General features: G+C 23.9%; 3 protein-coding genes across 3 annotated transcripts; all 3 read left to right on the top strand.

The window, feature by feature from the left end:
- The first annotated feature begins 979 nt into the window (after positions 1-979).
- On the top strand, positions 980-4592 carry LOC126550058 (uncharacterized). The gene is made up of 4 exons (XM_050200892.1): positions 980-1139; positions 1940-2092; positions 2620-2787; positions 4065-4592. Exons 1-4 carry the CDS (start codon positions 1038-1040, stop codon positions 4221-4223), a joined length of 582 nt encoding a protein of 193 aa, XP_050056849.1. The 5' UTR covers positions 980-1037; the 3' UTR covers positions 4224-4592.
- Positions 4593-11942: 7350 nt separating this feature from the next.
- LOC114123685 (uncharacterized) lies at positions 11943-15481 on the top strand. The gene is made up of 4 exons (XM_050201743.1): positions 11943-12074; positions 12870-13022; positions 13553-13720; positions 15005-15481. Exons 1-4 carry the CDS (start codon positions 11973-11975, stop codon positions 15161-15163), a joined length of 582 nt encoding a protein of 193 aa, XP_050057700.1. The 5' UTR covers positions 11943-11972; the 3' UTR covers positions 15164-15481.
- Positions 15482-16311: 830 nt separating this feature from the next.
- Positions 16312-21857, top strand: LOC114123708 (uncharacterized). The gene is made up of 4 exons (XM_050201639.1): positions 16312-16531; positions 17176-17328; positions 20500-20667; positions 21645-21857. Exons 1-4 carry the CDS (start codon positions 16364-16366, stop codon positions 21789-21791), a joined length of 636 nt encoding a protein of 211 aa, XP_050057596.1. The 5' UTR covers positions 16312-16363; the 3' UTR covers positions 21792-21857.
- Positions 21858-22241: the final 384 nt, after the last annotated feature.

Raw genomic sequence — 22241 nt, 5'->3', positions numbered from 1 at the left:
TTAAATTATTTCAAACTTTATGAAAACAGCTATTTTATCTAAGAAAATAAAGACACTTATTTTTTCATTGAAATTTTAAATGAAAAAGATTTTAACATTTGTTACATACAATGTAGCTATTGTATCCATACAATTATCATACTGTTTAATTGACCAATACTAAATATACACACCTAACACTTTTCGACACCGCCATAAATATTAAATAATATATTTAAATGACACACAGTAGGTAATTCGACACTAACCATCAACACAAGAGAAATCAGCAATACATTTATTAACAGTTATATTAAAAACGGTAAAGTATTATTTTAAATATAATAATTATTAGGGATGTATAAAACAATAAACCAAACGTGTCTTATAATTAATGAAAATCTCATAAATAGTGCTCTAACCTCCAGCTACAAAAAACAAAGATAACTAATTCCGTAAAAAAATTATCCTGACCATGTTACAAGTTGAAATAGAATTTTACGGAAATCTACGAATCTCCAAAATTTCATTTATATTTCTAGAGAAGTATATGTATTGTATCGTTGTATTTATTTGTAAATATTTACAATAACGTTCAAATAATCTATTTGATTTTAGATTTTAAGTGTACTAAAAGACATTTCTTTGAACTAATATTGATAAAAAAATTTCACAGCAAAACAATAATGCCATCACTATCACTACACGTATAAACGATCTATAACGATATCATTTATCTACAAAAAATATTATGTTTTGTTATCTATTAAATTTATTGAAATAGAAAAAGTTGATCATCAAATATTTTGTATCGGTTTATTATCCACTGTGATATTGTATGATATCTTTTTGCAATTAAAAGAAATATAATCATATAATTTTATAATGCAAACAATGAATAGTAAAAAAACTGAAAATATTTTGATATTATATTTTGTATATTTGCTACTTCGAAAGTAACATTTATTAACTAGAATTTGTGAAATTCGTTTTCAACAATAAACAGTATCTGTTTGTGTACTTTTGATATCAGAAAAAAAAGCGAAAATAGAAAAATTATGAAAAATTATAATTTTTTTATGTTTATAAAACTATTGATCATAATTATTATATGTTCGGAATCTACTGCAAAAAATAAAAATGGTCTAACTTCTCCAGTTGTAAGTAAATTACTAAGACATCCATATTAAATTAACGCAGTGTGAATAAAAAATAAGCAAATATGTTATACTTTAATAATTCTATAGTATAAGAATTTTGAGCAATATTAAATATTAAGCTTCTAGTTTACACAATAATAACTAATATAAAAAAAAAATTTTAAGACGAAAATATTAAATGCTTGTAAACTATATAATATTCGTTTATGATTATATTCTAAAATTATAGGTACACTTTTTTCTGATAAATGTTTTTCAAAAACGAAAATTTTTTTTGATACTAGAGAGAACTTTTGAACTACTAGAGCCTAAAGTACATATTATAGTGATGTATACATTGTGTTTAGTTTTATTCAATACCAATACCAATAATTATTTTAATTTAAAAACATTACTTTATAATACTATTATAATATAAATTGTCATATACATTAAATTCATAAAAATAATAGTAAATTAATATAATATAATTTATATGGTATTTACGAGATTTTCATTAAGTTTAGAATATGTTTGTTACTATTTACTGTATACAAAAAATAATAACCACATGAAGCAATAATAGAGAACTGCATTACATTTAAAATTTAAAATATTTAATAATCTCATTAATTATATAATATTGTCATTTTTTTAATCTCGATAAATCTAATGACCATTGTTAGTTGTCTATAAATAAGTGTCAATTAGTTATTTTGGTAACAAATTTTCAAATTTTCTAGAAATTGAACCCTCTTAATAATGTGGTGCATTTCAATGAATAAGAGGTATATTACTGATTAATATTTATATATGTTTAGGGTCCTTACCAATTGGTCTTCAAACAGATTTATAACTGTGAAATGAAACAAAACAGTAAACTTAAACTTGACGCTTACTTGAGTCACACAGGCAATTCAACATTGATCCTTGGAAAAAGCACTCTTAAAGTGCCTTTTGATGACACTTTATTCGTAAGTGGTTAAAATTGAATTATTGCATTGGCTATTTATTTTAATGTATGTGTTATATAATTACTGGCCCAATAACATTTATTCAATACCTTATTATAATTTAATATAAAATTTTTCATACTTAACATAATATGTATAACATAATAATACTTTATATTAAAATCAATGAAAAAAGTTGTATGTATATAATATATATATGGGAGAGTTTGGGGTTATGACTTTAATGGGTTAATTGTTTTCATTTGTTTATTACACTTAAACGAAGTAGTACTTCCTATTACTTGAAGTAATAGATAAAATTCAAGTTTTCGAGATATGATTAGTGAGTTGCGATGATGTTACGCTCTAATTTATTCACATGTTTGTTGAGAAATATTTTAATTCCATCTCGGATACACGGTATCTTCGTATCACGATTGATAATTTCTAAGACAGGTTTATTATAAAATATTTTCCAATTAGTCAATACCACTTATTAATAATTATTTATTTTTCTTAACCCATTAATCGGTAACAATATTTTATAGTTAGAAATGAGACTCGCTTTCAAAGATTCTTTCGGGCAATGGAAAGAAAATCATTTTGTGTATAAGTCACCAAAAGCATGCTCAACGTTAAAAGAAATATTTGGAAACGCGTGGACTGCATTCACGATTGGTAGTGGATTTCCAAGTACAAATTGTCCTATACGTCCGGTAAAATACTATTTAATTAACATTATAATAATCTATTCAGTTATTAATAGTTATAACAATACACAGGTGTTATCGATTTTATTAAAATAAACACAATTAAGGATAGTTTTAAAACCTATATATGTAGGTATATTATTATTGAATTAATGAAGTATTTAGCGTTGCAAATAAATTACATCATGTATTACGTCAGATAAGATATTATAATAATAATAAACTCATCACACGATTACCATCACCATGATTAATATTAAATTTATAGTTGAGTTACATATTATCAGCTAATTGGGTTAGATGTGATTCGATATACATCTGTTCAGCATGTACTACAATTCACTCCAATATAATACAATATTTATCTTTAAAAGTACTAATATGAACAAATACACTACAATTCTACTATATACCCAGCAGTTATGAAGAAACGTGAAAAAGTTGAATAAAAACAAAATTAATAAAGTCCAAAATATTATCTGAAAAAAATTAAGAAATGCATTTCCCATTCGTAGTTAGACTGTTGTATATGAATAACTTTATATATAGCCAGAGCTTATACATTTATTATATTTTGTATAAATTAAAAATGTGTAGGCATTACAAAAATAATTAACAAATTCAATGGTCTAAAATTTTTAATTTAGACATAATTAACGTACTCATCAAAATTTTTCTGTAAAAAAAGTGAAAAATAATAAAATAAATTATAAGATTATTTGATAAAAAATAAAAAATACAGTTCTGTACAAATTACAATAATCATATCGGAGAAACCAATAAAAAAAAGCATATTAACTGCTACTTAACTCTTTTCCACGTCACCCATGATTAATAAGGCATGTAGTTGTGATGGTACATTTTTCGTGATACTGCACTCCGTAAAAAAGTTTTAATTAAAAAATATTATAAAAATATTATATCATATTTGTTTCATATGCCCATATGGAATGATGTAAATTGTCTATTGTATAAAAAGAAAATGAGGTGATTATAATAAAAATTTACAAGTACAATTTTATTTGAAAGTATTATTTATTGGTAGAGCCAAATATTATACTGTAGATAATACTTTAAACTCGTAAAAATGTTTGTTGTCAAGCATAAGTACATAAGTTAGGTTGTATAAAACTTTTCATTAACTGATAATATACATAATATCATTCAATTGTCATCGTCACGAACGATATTTAATTTATTGAATTATTTAATACAATATACCTATGAATGACTAATAATAAAATGTGTTTCTTTATGTTACATACTTTTTGATATACTTTCAGGGAATTTATGACGCTCCAGGTTTTGATCCTTCAGTACTTAAAGACTCAAATGCACCAAAAGTATTTCTTTATGGAACATACAAATTTCATCTGTATTTTACAAAAAATAATGAAGTACTTGGCTGTGAAGCCTACATTTTGGAATTTAAACGTCCTTAAAATGTATTGTTTATTCATTTCTGAATTTCTTTTTAGAAAGAATTGAATTATTACCTTTTTAAATAATCTTATAGTATTATATGATTTGGCTATAAATACAACCAATTAAAGGTATAATATTTATTACTGAAAAGAAATTAAATTGAAATAAAATTAATCGTGTGAAGAAACAAAATAAAAACACTATAATAATATAATAATAAACACTATAACACTTTACAATCACTTATACACCAAAGTGAAAAATGCACTGCTATACCGGTCATAGCATACTGTTACATAAAATGAATATTTATATTGTATGGTAATTGTTAATCCTTCATCTGAAATAAATAAATAAATTTTTATTACTTTAATTTTAATTTTTCATTGACTACACTGATGTTATGTATTATCATCCAAAATGATGACTAGATTTAAGGATAATGAAATAAAAATATATTATTATTTTGAATTTATTACATCCTGTAATTCGTGGTAATTTATGACTCCAATGCATTTTTTATACTTTAATGATATATTTATATCGATTCCCAATCAAACACATTTACAATTTCAGTACCCTCACTTAATTTCACCTCTACATATTTGCAGTTCTCTATACTTTTAAACTAAATATATTTTACTATCAAATTATTATTTTTATTATTTCCCCATGATAGCATAATAATGTTCTTAGTCTTTATTTATTTATATTTGAAACCATTTGTTTGATTTGGTCGTTGAGAGATCCAATGATACTCTGAAGGTATAATAAACCTAACTTAATCATAAGATATATTAATTAAGTTTTTACTTTTTTAGTGAATACAGAAAAATAATTCAATGCTAAAATACAATAGAGAGATGAATACTTGATAGGAATAAATTACACAGTTACCATTTAATGATATTTTGTACATTACATATGCATTTTTATATTTTATTGTCAATTTTTAAAATTTAACAAATAAATCATTAAATGAATAGAATCCGTCTATTATTCAAAATCAGAATAGTAATGTATAATAGACAATAGTAGGAAAAATAAATGTAATTAACATTAACATATTTATAAAGTATTCTGTCGTATGTATATATTTACATTAAAATGCAAATAATAGATATGTCGATAAGAAATCAACAATGCTTTTCTATTATAACTTGAAAAGTAATATTTAGTATCTGGTAGTTGTATGATTCGGCTTAACACATTGAATATTAAACTCACCGGCACATAAATAATCAAAAAATGTGTACAATGAAACATTATATTTATTTTATGTTTATACAACTGATATTCAAAATTAATTCGGATTTTGTCAAGTCCGCCAGTGTAAATATATTATCGACTTCTCCAATTGTAAGTGAATTCTTAAATTAAGTAAAATAAAATATAATTAAATGCTATAATTAGACATAATAATCACCTTATGTTATAAAAAAAAATCTTCTTGAAAATAAATTATTATAAAAATCTAACTACTTATTAAATTTTTTTTTTTTTTTTTTTTGTTTTGTAAGAGAAACCTGCTATGAGGAACTTCATGTCATTATAAATGAGCTATTTAAATTAAATATTATATAACTTTTCAACTCAAAAACTATATTCAAATGTTTAATATTTATATAATATATTTTGATATAAATAAAAAAAAACTTATAACCATCTATTATATGTTTAAAAATGTATCAACCCTTAAAAGCGAAATCAAGAGAATCTTTATCATTTTTATAAAAGTTGCACTCAGTTCTACGTGTTCAGTGTGAAACTAACTTACAAATATAATATATTTTAATATATACAATTTTACCTAAATCCGTTAAAGAAAAAATGGGAGTCCACAGGATTAAAATAGAAGACGCCTACAAAATATAATAGTCTTATTTTCGAACTAATAACAATTTTCGATATAGTGAACCTTCTGAATAGTAGAAAAGATTCAGCTATCAAGAATTTCTGGTATTTAGAAATTTAACTGTTCACATTATAATTTAAAAATGTGATAAAATATTAGACACTAGTTGATATTTATGTTAAGGGTCCATACAAGATAGTCATGAAACAGCTTTATAGTTGCAATCCTACAAAGAACAATAAAATTCAGCATAACTGGTATTTAAGTCACAGGGATAATACAACATTTATTCTTGGAAATACAACCGGTGATATACCGTTTGACGACACTTTATCTGTAAGTAATTATAATTGAATCAATGTACCTATAATTATTTTGTTTCCTATATGCACAAATAAACATTTACTAGCTGAAATAAATTTAACGATGGTAATATACTTTGTTATTTAAATTTATATTATAACTATTTAATGAAAGAAATATTTTTTATTTTATTTAAATTGTTTATAATGAATCAATACACCTAAAATCAACAAAAACCCGTACACTTCGTAGCCCGTTAAAAATCCTATCTCTTATATTTCTCAAATTGTGTGTTAAATTCGTTAAATTTCTGTCTGTCTGTTAGTTTGTCCTCTATGCATTTAAATGGCAGGGAAAATTATGACGAAATTTAGTAGAGAAACAATATAAGACCTATGAGCATTAGATAGGCTATGTTAAAAATAAATAATAATAATAATAAATTGTTACCATTCTTACCGAATATAAAATAATAATAATAATAATAGTAATAGTTATCATGTGTATTTTTTATTTTTTATCGTAATTTTTTTTTAATTTTCAGTGCAACTTTTTTACCTTTTTCCTACATAAGAACCTTACCTTGTCCTGATAATTAGGAATATAACAAAAAAGAAATAAGCGAAATCGGTCTAGCCGTTCACACATGATACAATGGTCAAGGGGAATAGGGATTAATTTCTTTATTTGAAAATCATTTGATTTTAATGAAATTTCTTCTAAATACGATTTATTTTAAACTAACCTACTTCGTTCACTACATTAAATGCATTTATTTGACAATGGTACGTGTATGTTTTTTTGTGTCTATGTATAGTATACACTATAAATTGTCAACAAGGCCGTAATTGATAAAAGATTCGTGGGGGGTCTAACATATTTATTTAAATATATAGCTACTGAACACTTGTCATTTTTACGTTAAAAAAATAATATTTGATTATTAGTTATAGAAAACATAAGTTTTCATTATAATATTCAATTTACATAATAGTTAATTATTTAATAATAAAAAATATTTCTACTTTTAAAAATTTCGAGGGGGGATCCTACCCCTAGACCCACACACAGTTACGTCAAAATAATGCATCAATTTAAAACTTCAGGGGGGGGGGTTCTAGTATCAATTTGAATATGGTTGGTGTATTACATAGGTCAAAAGTAAAAAGTATACTGCAGTTTTCAAATCGGAAAAAACAACACAAAAAGTGACGAGAACGGAAATTTTTATGCAAAACCAATTTTTTACAAAATTGATTTTTATAAAGTTGTAACTTAAAAACGAAACTTTAACCAAATATTTATAATATGTACAAGCGTTATCACTCATACATACATAAAAGTGACCTACTCTATGTCCGAGGTCCAGTCGAAACCTACTGTATACAGATGTCTTAGCCCATCCGCCTCCCGTTTTCCTAAACCGCTCCGTTTTATAAAAAGATCAATTTCCAAACGGCAAAAAAAGGTTTTACAACACATATTTATTTTCATTTCTTACGGACCTAAAATTATCCCAAAAGAGATATGGTTATACACATATTGGTGTAACCAAATTAATTATATAATTTTTATAGAATAATCATATTATGGAATAATGAATTTTTTATTAAAATAATATTTAATTTTAGCGTTAAATAATTTAAAAAAAATACATGTAGAAATATGAAAAAGAACCTTGCCCATAGATTGGACAATTTTTTAGGCATAATATTTTTATATAATCTATTATATATGTTATTTCACTCGATGAAAATTTGTCAATGATGTTTCTAATGAACTTTTGTTTTTTTTTTTTTAGATTTAGGTGTACTAATATGACTGAGCTTTAAATTAATTTTTTTTTTCTATGGAAGACAATAAATTAGGAATTTGCCTTTTCGTTCAGCCTTTTTTGATAAGAGACGTTTGGAAATAATCAAACAATCGATGGGAGTCGTTTGGGGTCCGACGTATACCGCAGAGTTTTACATACATGACCACCTTTTTTTTATCTTTTTTATTTTATAACTGCTAAATAGCCCTACACAAAATTTTTATCAATATTATTGTCAGATATGAATACTACAAAAGTTCAAGAGTTCATAATTTTGCTTATTTTAATCTTATTATTTAAAAAAAAAATAATTACCTAATACCTTATTCTTTTATTCTAAAAAATTACAAAATTTTTGAATGATTAATACATTCTTTATCATAGTACATGATCGTAGTTAACATCCTTTGCCATACATTAGAATCCTAACAAATTAAATCAACTTTATTGCCTGCACTTAATCAGATCTGTGAAATTGACAGTAAATATTGTAACGAAATGGAGAGTTCACTGTTTGACCTGATAATAGCTGAGACGATGGTTACATTAGATTATTTGAAATTATATGCAAACCTTCAGTCTAAGGCAGTTATTCTCAACTGGGGAGACATGTCACCATAGTTTGATATGGACCAAGCTAGAGGTGACGTGAAATATTACAGGTGATAAATTATTATTATATTTGCTCTTACTTTATTTAATTTGCCAATTTAATGTTTAAATTGTTTAAAGTGTCAACGTTTTGAACGTTTTTTTTTAAGTACTGTATTTTATTTATTTATTTGTTTTTAATACAAAATTAATTTTAAAATATACAGCTAAGATTGTTTATTATTTTAATGCTAGGATAACGCAGTGTTTAATTTAAGTGGCTTAAGTTGACATGAATCAAAAAAAGGTGAGAACTACTTGTCTACGGGATAGAAACAATAATTGAACTAGAAACCGTTTTTCCATATTTACATGAATCCAATTACAAATAATAAATTAAAAAATAAATTAGTGATGTATTCTTATGGTGAATATCCTTTGAAAAATATAACGTGGTGTAAGATGAATATAATTCAAAATTAGAGAATTCTAGATAAATATAACCAAAGATGGATAACTAAAATAATATTATAAATGTAATCTATTATTTAAGCTTGAATAAATATTTGATATAAAAATATATGTAGACAAATATTAAAATAAGCTATTAATATAATCATGGTACATACTGAAATTAGTTATATTTAAACTGTAACTAGTTTAAAATTGTTGAAACGTGTATTTAGGACAATATTTCCCAAAAACTATCCTCATTTTATACGTAATTAGTTTTTGACAGGTAAAATAGTTATGTATAGGAACGGAAAAATCATTATTTAACACACATATTTTGAATATAAGTATTTAAAGAATCATTATTTATAAAAAAAAGACACATAGTTATAGACATAATAACAAATGAATTTGATTAGAAAATTTAAAGTTACCTACTTCAATATAATGGAAATGAAAGTTGTATATTTCCTATTAAATTGAAAAATCTATAAGAAACAATAAATTGTTTGAATTAGTAATGGTATTTAATTTTCTTATATTTCAAATTTAATTAATCAATAAATTTAAAAAAAAAATAGTTGAATATATTAATTTTATAATTTATATTAATACAACATTTCGCTATTTGAATGATTTGTGAATATAATATGATACTTTAATGATTTTCAGTAATTTAGTGATGTACTTGTATTCCTAGATGAATTTTATATATTTAGTATTATACACTTGTTTATTTCTAATAATTCTAATGAATTATTGTTTATACAATATTTAACTGTAGTAAAATTTTCTTCTGTCGTTGTATGTAATTAATTTCTGCATTGATTATTTAATAAGAAATAGTATCATCTGCAAAATAGATTAATTGACCCTGTGCATAATTATGGTAATGGCCATTTGCACACATCTTTTGTATCATATTGGTCATAGTTCGGTACCTTGAGCCAACAGATAATTTTTATTAAAAATATAGTATTTTCATACAGTACCTTTATAATATAGTAGAATAATAATAATATAAATAGCTGCTTAGCTTTATAACAATTTAATTATATAAACTTAACTGCAATTTATATTTATTGTATTTAAAAGTATTTATATAGGTACCCATGAAATAATATTATTAAAATCTGATAAAAAAAATTAAAAGCATTCTAGTTATACAATTCTGTGAAACAAGACAATCGAAGGTCCGGAAAATACGTTATCTACGTTTATTACGCAGAGTGACATTTTTTTTTATTTTCTATGTTATCCCGTTTCTAAATCATTTCAATAATTTTAATTGTGTTATTGTTCACAATATTACACTGAAGGTCTTCATACAGAATATGAATAAATAAATTAACAAATAAACAATGAATTTAATACACAGCTGTATTAATATGATGCAAGTTATAAAATTATTATACATTTATAAACACACAACTTAACTATGTTTTAATATTTTTATTTTGTTAAAGTTTAATTACTACAAGTGTATTTCAAAGTTAAACTCCATACATTGTATTATTTTTTAGAAAAAAATGTATAACTAAACATAAATCCTATAATTATTGTTTTGAAAAAAAATTTCATATCATATCTAAATATTATAGTTTTGTAAAATATGTTATTCGCTTAAAGGAAGAAAACACGATAAATATTCGATTGCCAATCGATTATCTAAATTTTGAAATATACGTTTAATGTATAATATTATATTGTGTTAAATTATTTCAAACTTTATGAAAACAGCTATTTTATCTAAGAAAATAAAGACACTTATTTTTTCATTGAAATTTTAAATGAAAAAGATTTTAACACTTGTTACATACAATGTAGCTATTGTATCCATACAATTATCATACTGTTTAATTGACCAATACTAAATATACACACCTAACACTTTTCGACACCGCCAAAAATATTAAGTAATATATTAAAATGACACACAGTAGGTAATTCGACACTAACCATCAACACAAGAGAAATCAGCAATACATTTATTAACAGTTATATTAAAAACGGTAAAGTATTATTTTAAATATAATAATTATTAGGGATGTATAAAACAATAAACCAAACGTGTCTTATAATTAATGAAAATCTCATAAATAGTGCTCTAACCTCCAGCTACAAAAAACTAAGATAACTAATTCCGTAAAAAAATTATCCCGATCATGTTACAAGATGAAATAGAATTTTACGGAAATCTACGAATCTCCAAAATTTCATTTATATTTCTAGAGAAGTATATGTATTGTATCGTTGTATTTATTTGTAAATATTTACAATAACGTTCAAATAATCTATTTGATTTTAGATTTTAAGTGTACTAAAAGACATTTCTTTGAACTAATATTGATAAAAAAATTTCACAGCAAAACAATAATGCCATCACTATCACTACACGTATAAACGATCTATAACGATATCATTTATCTACAAAAAATATTATGTTTTGTTATCTATTAAATTTATTGAAATAGAAAAAGTTGATCATCAAATATTTTGTATCGGTTTATTATCCACTGTGATATTGTATGATATCTTTTTGCAATTAAAAGAAATATAATCATATAATTTTATAATGCAAACAATGAATAGTAAAAAAACTGAAAATATTTTGATATTATATTTTGTATATTTGCTACTTTAAAAGTAACATTTATTAACTAGGATTTGTGAAATTCGTTTTCAACAATAAACAGTATCTGTTTGTGTACTTTTGATATCAGAAAAAAAAGCGAAAATAGAAAAATTATGAAAAATTATAATTTTTTTATGTTTATAAAACTATTGTTCATAATTATTATAAGTTCGGAATCTACTGCAAAAAATAAAAATGGTCTAACTTCTCCAGTTGTAAGTAAATTACTAAGACATCCATATTAAATTAACGCAGTGTGAATAAAAGTAAGCAAATATGTTATACTTTAATAATTCTATAGTATAGGAATTTTGAGCAATATTAAATTTTAAGCTTCTAGTTTACACAATAATAACTAATATAAAAAAAAAGTTTTAAGACGAAAATATTAAATGCTTGTAAACTATATAATATTCGTTTATGATTATATTCTAAAATTATAGGTACACTTTTTTTTGATAAATGTTTTTCAAAAACGAAAATTTTTTTGATACTAGAGAGAACTTTTGAACTACTAGAGCCTAAAGTACATATAGTGATGTATACATTGTGTTTACTTTTATTCAATACCAATATCAATAATTATTTCAATATAAAAACATTACTTTATAATACTATTATAATATAAATTGTCATATACATTAAATTCATAAAAATAATAATAAATTAATATAATATAATTTATATGGTATTTACGAGATTTTCATTAAGTTTAGAATATGTTTGTTACTATTTACTGTATACAAAAAATAATAACCACATGAAGCAATAATAGAGAACTGCATTACATTTAAAATTTAAAATATTTAATAATCTCATTAATTATATAATATTGTCATTTTTTTAATCTCGATAAATCTAATGACCATTGTTAGTTGTCTATAAATAAGTGTCAATTAGTTATTTTGGTAACAAATTTTCAAATTTTCTACAAATTGAACCCTCTTAATAATGTGGTGCATTTCAATGAATAATAGGTATATTACTGATTAATATTTATATATGTTTAGGGTCCTTACCAATTGGTCTTCAAACAGATTTATAATTGTGAAATGAAACAAGATAGTAAAATTAAACTTAACGCTTTCTTAAATCACAAAGGCAATTCAACATGGCTCCATGGAAATTATACTCTCAAAGTGCCTCTTGATGACACTTTATTCGTAAGTTTTTCATTCAATTATTGTATTGTCTATTTGTTCTATTGTACCTATGTGTTATATAATTACTGGCTCCATTTAATTTGTTCTATACCTAATTATAATGTAATATAAAATTTAATATACTGAAAATACTATGTATAAAATAATAATATTTTATATTAGATAAATAAAAAAAAAATTTATATATACAGAAAAGTTTGGGTTTATGACTTTAATGTGTTAATTGTTTTCATTTATTTATTACACTTAAACGAAATAATACTTCCTATTACTCGAAGAGATAGAAAAAATTTAAGTTTTTGAAATATGATTTAGGAGTTGCGTAGATGTTATGCTCTAAATTATTCGCATGTTTGTTGAGAAATAGTTCAATTCCATCTCGGATACACGGTATCTTCGTATCACGATTAATAATTTCTTAGCTAGGTTTATTATCAAATATCTTCCAATAAGTAAATACGACTTGCTAATTTTATCTAAAAGTATCGTTCATTTTTCTTGACATATTAACTGGTTACAATATTTTGTAGATGGAAATGAGACTCGCTTTCAAAGATTCATTCGGACAATGGAAAGAAAATCAATTTGTGTTTAAGTCACCAAAAGCATGCTCAACGTTAAAAGAAATACTTGGAAACGCATGGACTGCATACACGCTTGGTATTGGATTTCCAAGTACAAATTGTCCTATACATTCGGTAAAATACTATTTAATTAACATTATAATAATCTATTCAGTTATTAATAGTTATAACAATACACAGGTGTTATCGATTTTATTAAAATAAACACAATTAAGGATAGTTTTAAAACCTATATATGTAGGTATATTATTATTAAATTAATGAAGTATTTAGCATTGCAAATAAATTACATCATGTATTACGTCAGATAAGATATTATAATATTAATAAACTCATCACACGATTGCCATCACCATGATTACTATTAAATTTATAGTTGTGTTACACATTATCAGCTAATTGGGTTAGATGTGATTCGATATACATCTGTTCAGCATGTACTACAATTCACTCCAATATAATACAATATTTATCTTTAAAAGTACTAATATGAACAAATACACTACAATTCTACTATATACCCAGCAGTTATGAAGTAACGTGAAAAAGTTGAATAAAAACAAAATTAATCAAGTCTAAAATATTATCTGAAAAAATTTAACAAACGAATTTCCCATTCGTGGTTAGACTTGTATTTGAATGACTTTATATTTATAGCTAGTGTTTATACATTTACCTATAAAAATTTTGTAGACGTTTGCAATAACACTTAATAAATTCAATTGTCTAAGATTACTTTTCATTAGACTATTATTAAATAACTCATCTAAATTTGTCTGTAAAAAAGTGCACAATCATTCAATAAATTATATGATTCATAAATAAAAACACAATAAAAATAATAAAAAGATACTGATTTGTACAAATTATAACAACCATGACAGAAGCCAATACAAAATAGAATATTAACTGCTACTCAACACATTTCCCACTTCATCCGTGATTAATAAGACATGTAGTTGTGAAAGTACATTTTTCGTGATACTGCACTCCATAAAAAAGTTTCAAATAAAAAATATTATATCGTATTTGTTTCTTTTAGCCCAAACGAAATGATGTAAATTGTCTATTGTATAAAAAAAAAAATGAAGTGTTTATAATTAAAAATTACAAATATAATTGTATTTGAAAATATTATTCAGTGGTAGAGCAAAATATTATACTGTAGATAATACTTTTAACTCGTCAAAATGTTTGTTGTCAAGCATAAGTACTTAAGATAGGTTGTATAAAACTTTTCATTAACTGATAATATGCATAATATCATTCAATTATCATCGTCACGAACAATATTTAATTTATAATTTTAATTTATTGAATTATTTAATACAATATACCTATGAATGACTAATAATAAATATGTTTCTTTATGTTACATACTTTTTGATATACTTTCAGGGAACTTATAACGCTACAGGTTTTGATCTTTCAGTACTTAAAGACTCAAATGCACCAAAAGTATTTCTTTATGGAACATACAAATTTCATCTGTATTTTACAAAAAATAATGAAGTACTTGGCTGTCAAGCCTACATTTTGGAATTTAAACGTTCTTAAAACGTTTTGTTTATTTATTTCTGAATTTATATTTAGGAAGAATTCAATTATTATCTTTTCGAATAATCATATAGTATTATATGATTTGCCTATAAAATACAACCAATTATAGGTATAATATTTATTACTGTAAAGAAATTAAATTGAAATCAAATGACTTATGTGAAGAAATAAAATAAAAAACAATAATAATTTAATAATAAACACTATAACACTTTACAATCGCCTATACACGAAAGTGGAAAATGCACTGCTATACCTACCGGTCATAGCATACTGTTACATAAAATGAATATTTATATTGTATGGTAATTATTGTTAATCCTTCATCTGAAATAAATAAATAAATTTTTATTACTTTAATTTTAATTTTTCATTGACTACACTGATGTTATGTATTATCATCCAAAATGATGACTAGATTTAAGAATAATGAAATAAAAATATATTATTATTTTGAATTTATTACATCCTGTAATTCGTGATAATTTATGACTCCAATGCATTTTTTATACTTTAATGATATATTTATATCGATTCCCAATCAAACACATTTACAATTTCAGTACCCTCACTTAATTCCACCTTTACATATTTGCAGTTCTCTATACTGTTAAACTCCATATATTTTACTATCAAATTATTATTTTTATTATTTCCCCATGATAGTATAATAATGTTCTTAGTCTTTATTTATTTATATTTGAAACCATTTGTTTGATTTGGTCGTTGAGAGATCCAATGATACTCTGAAGGTATAATAAACCTAACTTAATCATAAGATATATTAATTAAGTTTTTACTTTTTTAGTGAATATAGAAAAATAATTCAATGCTAAAATACAATAGAGAGATGAAAACCTGATAGAAATAAATTACACAGTTACCTATTCTATGATATCGTGTACACTACATACGCGTTTTTATATTTTATTGTCAATTTTTAAAATTTAACAAATAAATCATTACATAAATAGAATCCGTCTATTGTTCAAAATCAAAATAATAATGTATAATAGACAATAGTATCAAAAAAATTTAATTAGTATTAGCATACATAATATAATATAATATTATATAATATTCTATCGTATGTATAAATTAGCATTAAAATGCAAATAATACATATTATGTCGATAAGAAATCAACAATGGTTTTCTATTTTTACTTGAAAATTAATATTTAGTTCCTGGTACTTGTATGATTCGATTTTATACGTTGAATATTAAACTCGCCGGCACCAGAAAAATCAAAAAAAGCGTAACAATGAAACATTATATTTATTTTATGTTTATACAACTGATATTCAAAATTAATTCGGATTTTGTCGAATCTGCCAATGTTAATATACTATCGACTTCTCCAATTGTAAGTGAATTCTTAAATTAAGTAAAATAAAAAATAATTAAACTCTTAAAAAGACATCAAAAATGGTCTTAAAAATAAATTATTATACAAATTTAACTAGGTACTTATTAAATTTTGGGTTTTTTTTTGTTTTGTAAGAGAAACCTGCTATGAGAAACTTCATGTTTTTATACCTGAGCTATTTAAACTAAATATTGTATAACTTTTCAACTCATAAACAAAATATTCATATAATTTATTTTGATTATACTAAAAAAAAAACTTATAACCGTATTTTATATTTTCAAAAATGTATCAACCCTTAAAAGCAAAATCAAGAGAATCTTTATCATATTTTTAAGAGTTGCATTTAGTTTTACGTGTTCAGTATGAAACCAACATACACGTATAATATATTTTATTATATAAAATGATCCCTAAATCTGTTAGAGAAAAAATGGAAGGCCACAGGATTAAAATAGAAGACGCCTACAAAATATAGTAGTCTTATTTTCGAACTAATAACAATTTTCGATATATTGAACCTTCTGAATAGTAGAAAAGATTCAGCTATCAAGAAATTCTGGTATTTAGAAATTTAACTGTTCACGTTATAATTAAAAAATGTGATGAAATATTAAACAGAAGTTAATATTGATGTCAAGGGTCCATTCAAGATGGTCTTCAAACGTATTTACAGTTGCAATCCTACGAAGAACAATAAAATTCAGCATAACTTTTATTTAAGTCACAGGGATAATACAACATTTGTTCTTGGAAATACAACCAGTGATATACCGCTTGACGACACTTTATCTGTAAGTAATTATAATTGAATCAATGTACTCATTATTAGTTTGTTTCCCATATGCGCAAATAGACGTTTACTAGCTGAATTAAATTCAACGATGGTAATACTATTCTGTTATTTATAATTGCATTATAACTATTTCATGAAATAAAGAGTTTTTGTTTAAATAACAAAATAATTAATCTGATTAATTATATTTCGTTAATTATACATTTTCATAACTTATGACCAAATAAGAATAATAAAAATTTTTAGGTATAATTATCACCTTGTTTGAAAAGGCGGATACATTTTCCTCCAAAAACGAGATACCGTTTTTCTCCACTGTCCATTTTCTTTCAAAAAAATAAAAACTAATTTTTGACTATTTTCCTTCAATAAATAAAATAATAAAATATTATATTTTTTTATAGTATAAAATAAAGTAAAGTATAATAATAAGCCGTTTGTTTGCTTGGTAGTCTTTTGACTTGTTTTTAGTATGAACATTGAATACTTATTATTTATCAATAAATATAAGTTTGAATTTGCTTCATAATATTGAGCTACATAAATATGTTTGGAATTCTTTATAAAAATGTTCTTTAAAATGTGAACGGAATGACTTACGAGCATTGGTAAATAATAAAAAATAATAATTATTATAACGAAGATGATGATTCTGCCAAAATAAATGGTGGAAATGTAGAATTTTCTAAAATGTACGTGTCTGTTCACATTTACACATTTTTTACATTTGGTTAATGAACTAAACCAAGACTTTGAATTTTTCGAATCCGTTATTGTGTCAAGTTAATCTATGATCTATCTTTAAATACGGAACGCAACACTGGCTAAAATATTGGACATTATTTTAGTCAAAAATAATGTGGAGAAAAATGGAAACCAACCTTTTTTTTTTTTTTGAAGGAAAATTGACAGTACAGGAAAATGGTACCTCGTTTTTGGAGGAAAATGGCTACGGCCATTATGAAAGTTTATACTCACAATTTATTTTTCAATACAATTTATAAAATAATATTTTGTTTAGAAATCACAAAAAATAAAATATTGTTTTAAAATAAAAAAAAAAAAATTACTAATAACTAAAATATAGATAATGCCACCACAACAATAAGTTGAAAAAAGTCGGCAAGTGGGTACCGCTCTGCTGTACATTAGGGGGTGGGGTGGACCTCGGACTAGGGTAGGTTAAATTTGAATGCAATGAGAGGTATCATTGTATACGAAAAACGATTCTGAACGAAGATGATTTGTCAGTCTAGAATATTTAACGTTAGATATAAGTATAAACAATTTTATGAATTTTGAACTACATAATAATTTGTAATTATTCATGATTTTGAAGAGTTTTTGTCAAAATTTGAACTTCAAATGCTAATAAAAAAAAATTGTGCCTATGTATTCTTAAAATTTTTTTATCGCTATAAGAATAACTTATGAGAAACTTTGTATTAATTTTTCAAATATTTTAACTTCACCAAAAAAATTTTATCGACACTTCAAAAAAAAATTCTTAGGAAAATTGAAAATTTCATTTGTCTATAAATAGCTCAAAAAAAGTCAAAATATTTTGAAAATCAAATCACGTAAAGAAAATGACAATCTAAATAACTGGTAAAATTTTTAAGTATTTACGACTTATACTATTTGAAAAACAACAAATATCAAAAATCGTTTGAGGCTAAACCGTTATTTAACGCGGTTTTGTAAAAATTTAAACTTCAAACACTCATAAAAATTTTTTGTCTAAATTCGATAGAGTTTTTTTTACAGATATTTGAAGAAAAATGTATGGAGAACCTTGTACCAAATTTTCAAAACTTAGTTATAAAAGGAAAAATTTTTACGATTTTCCAACCACAAAATTACTTGCAAATGTTCGCAATTTTGACATATTTCGTATGAATTCAAACTTTAAGCACTTATAAAAAAAAATTGTGACAAACGATTTCGGATTTTTTTTTATCACATTAAGAACAATTTATAAGGAACCTTGTATTAAATTTTCAAGATTTTCTGGTCAGCCAAAAAATTTTTAATCGTTATTTAAAAAAAAAATACTTAGAAAAATTGGAAGTTTCAATTGTCTATAAATAGTTAAAAAAAAAATCAAAATTCTTTGAAAATTTAATTGTGTTTGGAGAATACTAATATAAACATTTGGTGAAAATTTCAAGTATTTATATCGATTAGTTTTCGTTTTATAGCAATATAAAAAATTCGATTTTGACGAAAACTGGTTTTGCGTAGAAAATCCCGTTTTCCCTCATTTTTTAGGGTTTTTCCCGACTCATTTAAAAAATATTGAAAATTTTTTACTTTTGACCCCCCAAAATACCAACTAGATTCAATTTCCTTTTCAAAGAGGTGCTAAATTCAAGAATCGAAGCATTTTTACTGCTCCAAATTTTGTCGACAGGCACCAAAAAAAAAAAAAAAACACATCATCACTCCGTTCAGAATCTAAAAAAACGACAATCATAAGAAAGCTGGCCACACGCTCACACACACACTATCACTATCTCTAACTATACTCTTGTTGTAGTTTGGTTATCATATTATGTGATATCGACAAACCGTAACACTCGTAGATTAGCAATGAGCGATATTTGTGTACAAACCAAGTTACATACATAATTTTAGTTACAATAACTCTTAACACGACTATCAAAAATGTTCGTTCCTTGACGTCCTTTTAATATTGGCGTATGTGAAATTATTGTTTTACTTTATATATCATTCAAATAGTGAACGTATTTTATATTGTTGTATTTATATTTCAATTAAATAATGAATGTTTTATTTTATCATTTTTATATTTTTTGCCATAGTCGCAACGATCAGTCTCATATAGCCAATCATGAATTATTATTATTTTGCTCAATGTAGTTTAAACATTTTGTGCTGGTAAGGTTAGGTTAACCTAACCTAACTTACGTATAACTATTGAGTATCTCAATACTTGTATCTTATTGATCAATTAGGGTTTTATTCGTTTTCGAATTAATATTATAGAATGTTGCTACAATGTTGCTAACACTCATATATAACTAGTAACTACTCCAGATGAATTCTAGATTTCTATTCAAATTATAGATTTTTTTCCAATACTTGATAGTATTGAGTTTTTCAGCTCCATTACAGATATTTATTAACCGGTAATTTTTTTTTTTAGTTGGAAATAAAACTGGCTAACAAAGATTCATTCGGAAATTGGAATGAAAATGCGTTTATGCATAAATCACCAAATGCATGTTCAGCTCTAAAAAAATTATACGGCATCGCGTGGAATAAAATTATACTTAGTTTAGGATTCAAAACTATCAATTGTCCTATACTTCCGGTAAAAATATGAGTTTTTAAAATTATAATCATACTTTATTAAGTTATTTATTGTAATAATTAAATCAATATGTAAATTGTATTATTTTTTAAAGTTTCGTACTAGTTTAGTTAAAACATATAATTAAATATAGTATAAACTATACAAATGTGTATTTATATTTTTAATATTATCTATAATAGAACAGGCTGCGGCTCGGAGTTCATATAAATGTACAGTAATATAATATGTACATTATACATATGTGTATTTATTAGATAAAAGTAGACGGGTCTTCAACGGAAATACGCATCATCCTTAATGTATGTTAATTATATAGCCTATAGGAATAACTATGGTGATGCAAAGTTATGAAAAAAGTAATGGAGACTGAATGCATGACATTTCGGAATTTTATATTTATTTTTCTAAATGTTGAAGCAAGTAAATCAGAGTAAAGCAGCTTCAATAGTTCTATTAAAAGTTTCATATCATATTTTTAGTGTATATTTATATTTGGACCAGTTAAAAAAAATCAGAATTTTGTGCACCTAATTTAAAAATACCATGATCATTTTTTTCTTATTCTAAATAAATTAAATATTTGAAAAAACTAATCTATAAAACTAAATGCGATTAACAGATTTATTTATAAATTTAATTGAGCTGATAATTTACATAAATACTTGAATTCAAATAAGTAAATATATTTAGGTACTGATAGTATATTATTATATATTATTATTTAACATTCAATAGTAAAATATGAAGACCAAATAATAGAGAATGACATAAATATAGCTAATGTGAGTTATGACAGATTCGAGGTAAAGACATATGAAGGAGTAAATTAAGTGTGAATGATCTCATAACGTTGGTAGTAAAAGGTGTCAATAATAAAAAAGAAGAATTTAAATAGATTAAATTAATTTAAAAAATATAAATAATATAATGACAACAATCTGTATATACTCATATACTTGTTTTTATACTTACAGGGTTTTTATTTAAGTCCAGGCTTGGATACTTCAGTATTAAAAGACACTAATATGCCAAAAGCATTTTTGTATGGGACATACAAATCTTACATTTATTATACACGCCAAAATGAAATATTTGGCTGTGTAGCTATGTTTTGGAGTTAAAACGTCCTTGAAATCTGTTATATATTAACTTTCTTTAGAATTGTTTATTAAATATCTGTGTTAATATTAAAAAAAAAAAAAATGTAATTATTCGTTTGTTCCGAATAAAAATAAAATTTTCTTTAAAATTTTTTTTTTCTATTACCTATTTACTAAACACATACATTCATAGATGTGCCGCTGTATTGAACTCACATGTTCACGAATAGAATATGTTATCACTTGGGTTAAAGTGGTTATGGAACATAAAATCATTGATATCTATTGATAAATTTGTATTAACATAAAACTTAACTTATCAAAAAAACAAATTCATTAATTGAATAATTGAAAACATATATTAAAAACTCGAGACTAAATCATATTCAAATACCACTGAGCAAGAGTTTTTTTTAACACGTAGTGGTAATTTCGTCGCTTTTAAAATAGTAATTAATATACAATTTTATT

Source organism: Aphis gossypii, chromosome 2 (genome assembly GCF_020184175.1).
Source record: "Aphis gossypii isolate Hap1 chromosome 2, ASM2018417v2, whole genome shotgun sequence".
Lineage (NCBI taxonomy): Eukaryota > Metazoa > Arthropoda > Insecta > Hemiptera > Aphididae > Aphis > Aphis gossypii.
This window is presented reverse-complemented; position numbering and strand designations above follow the sequence as displayed.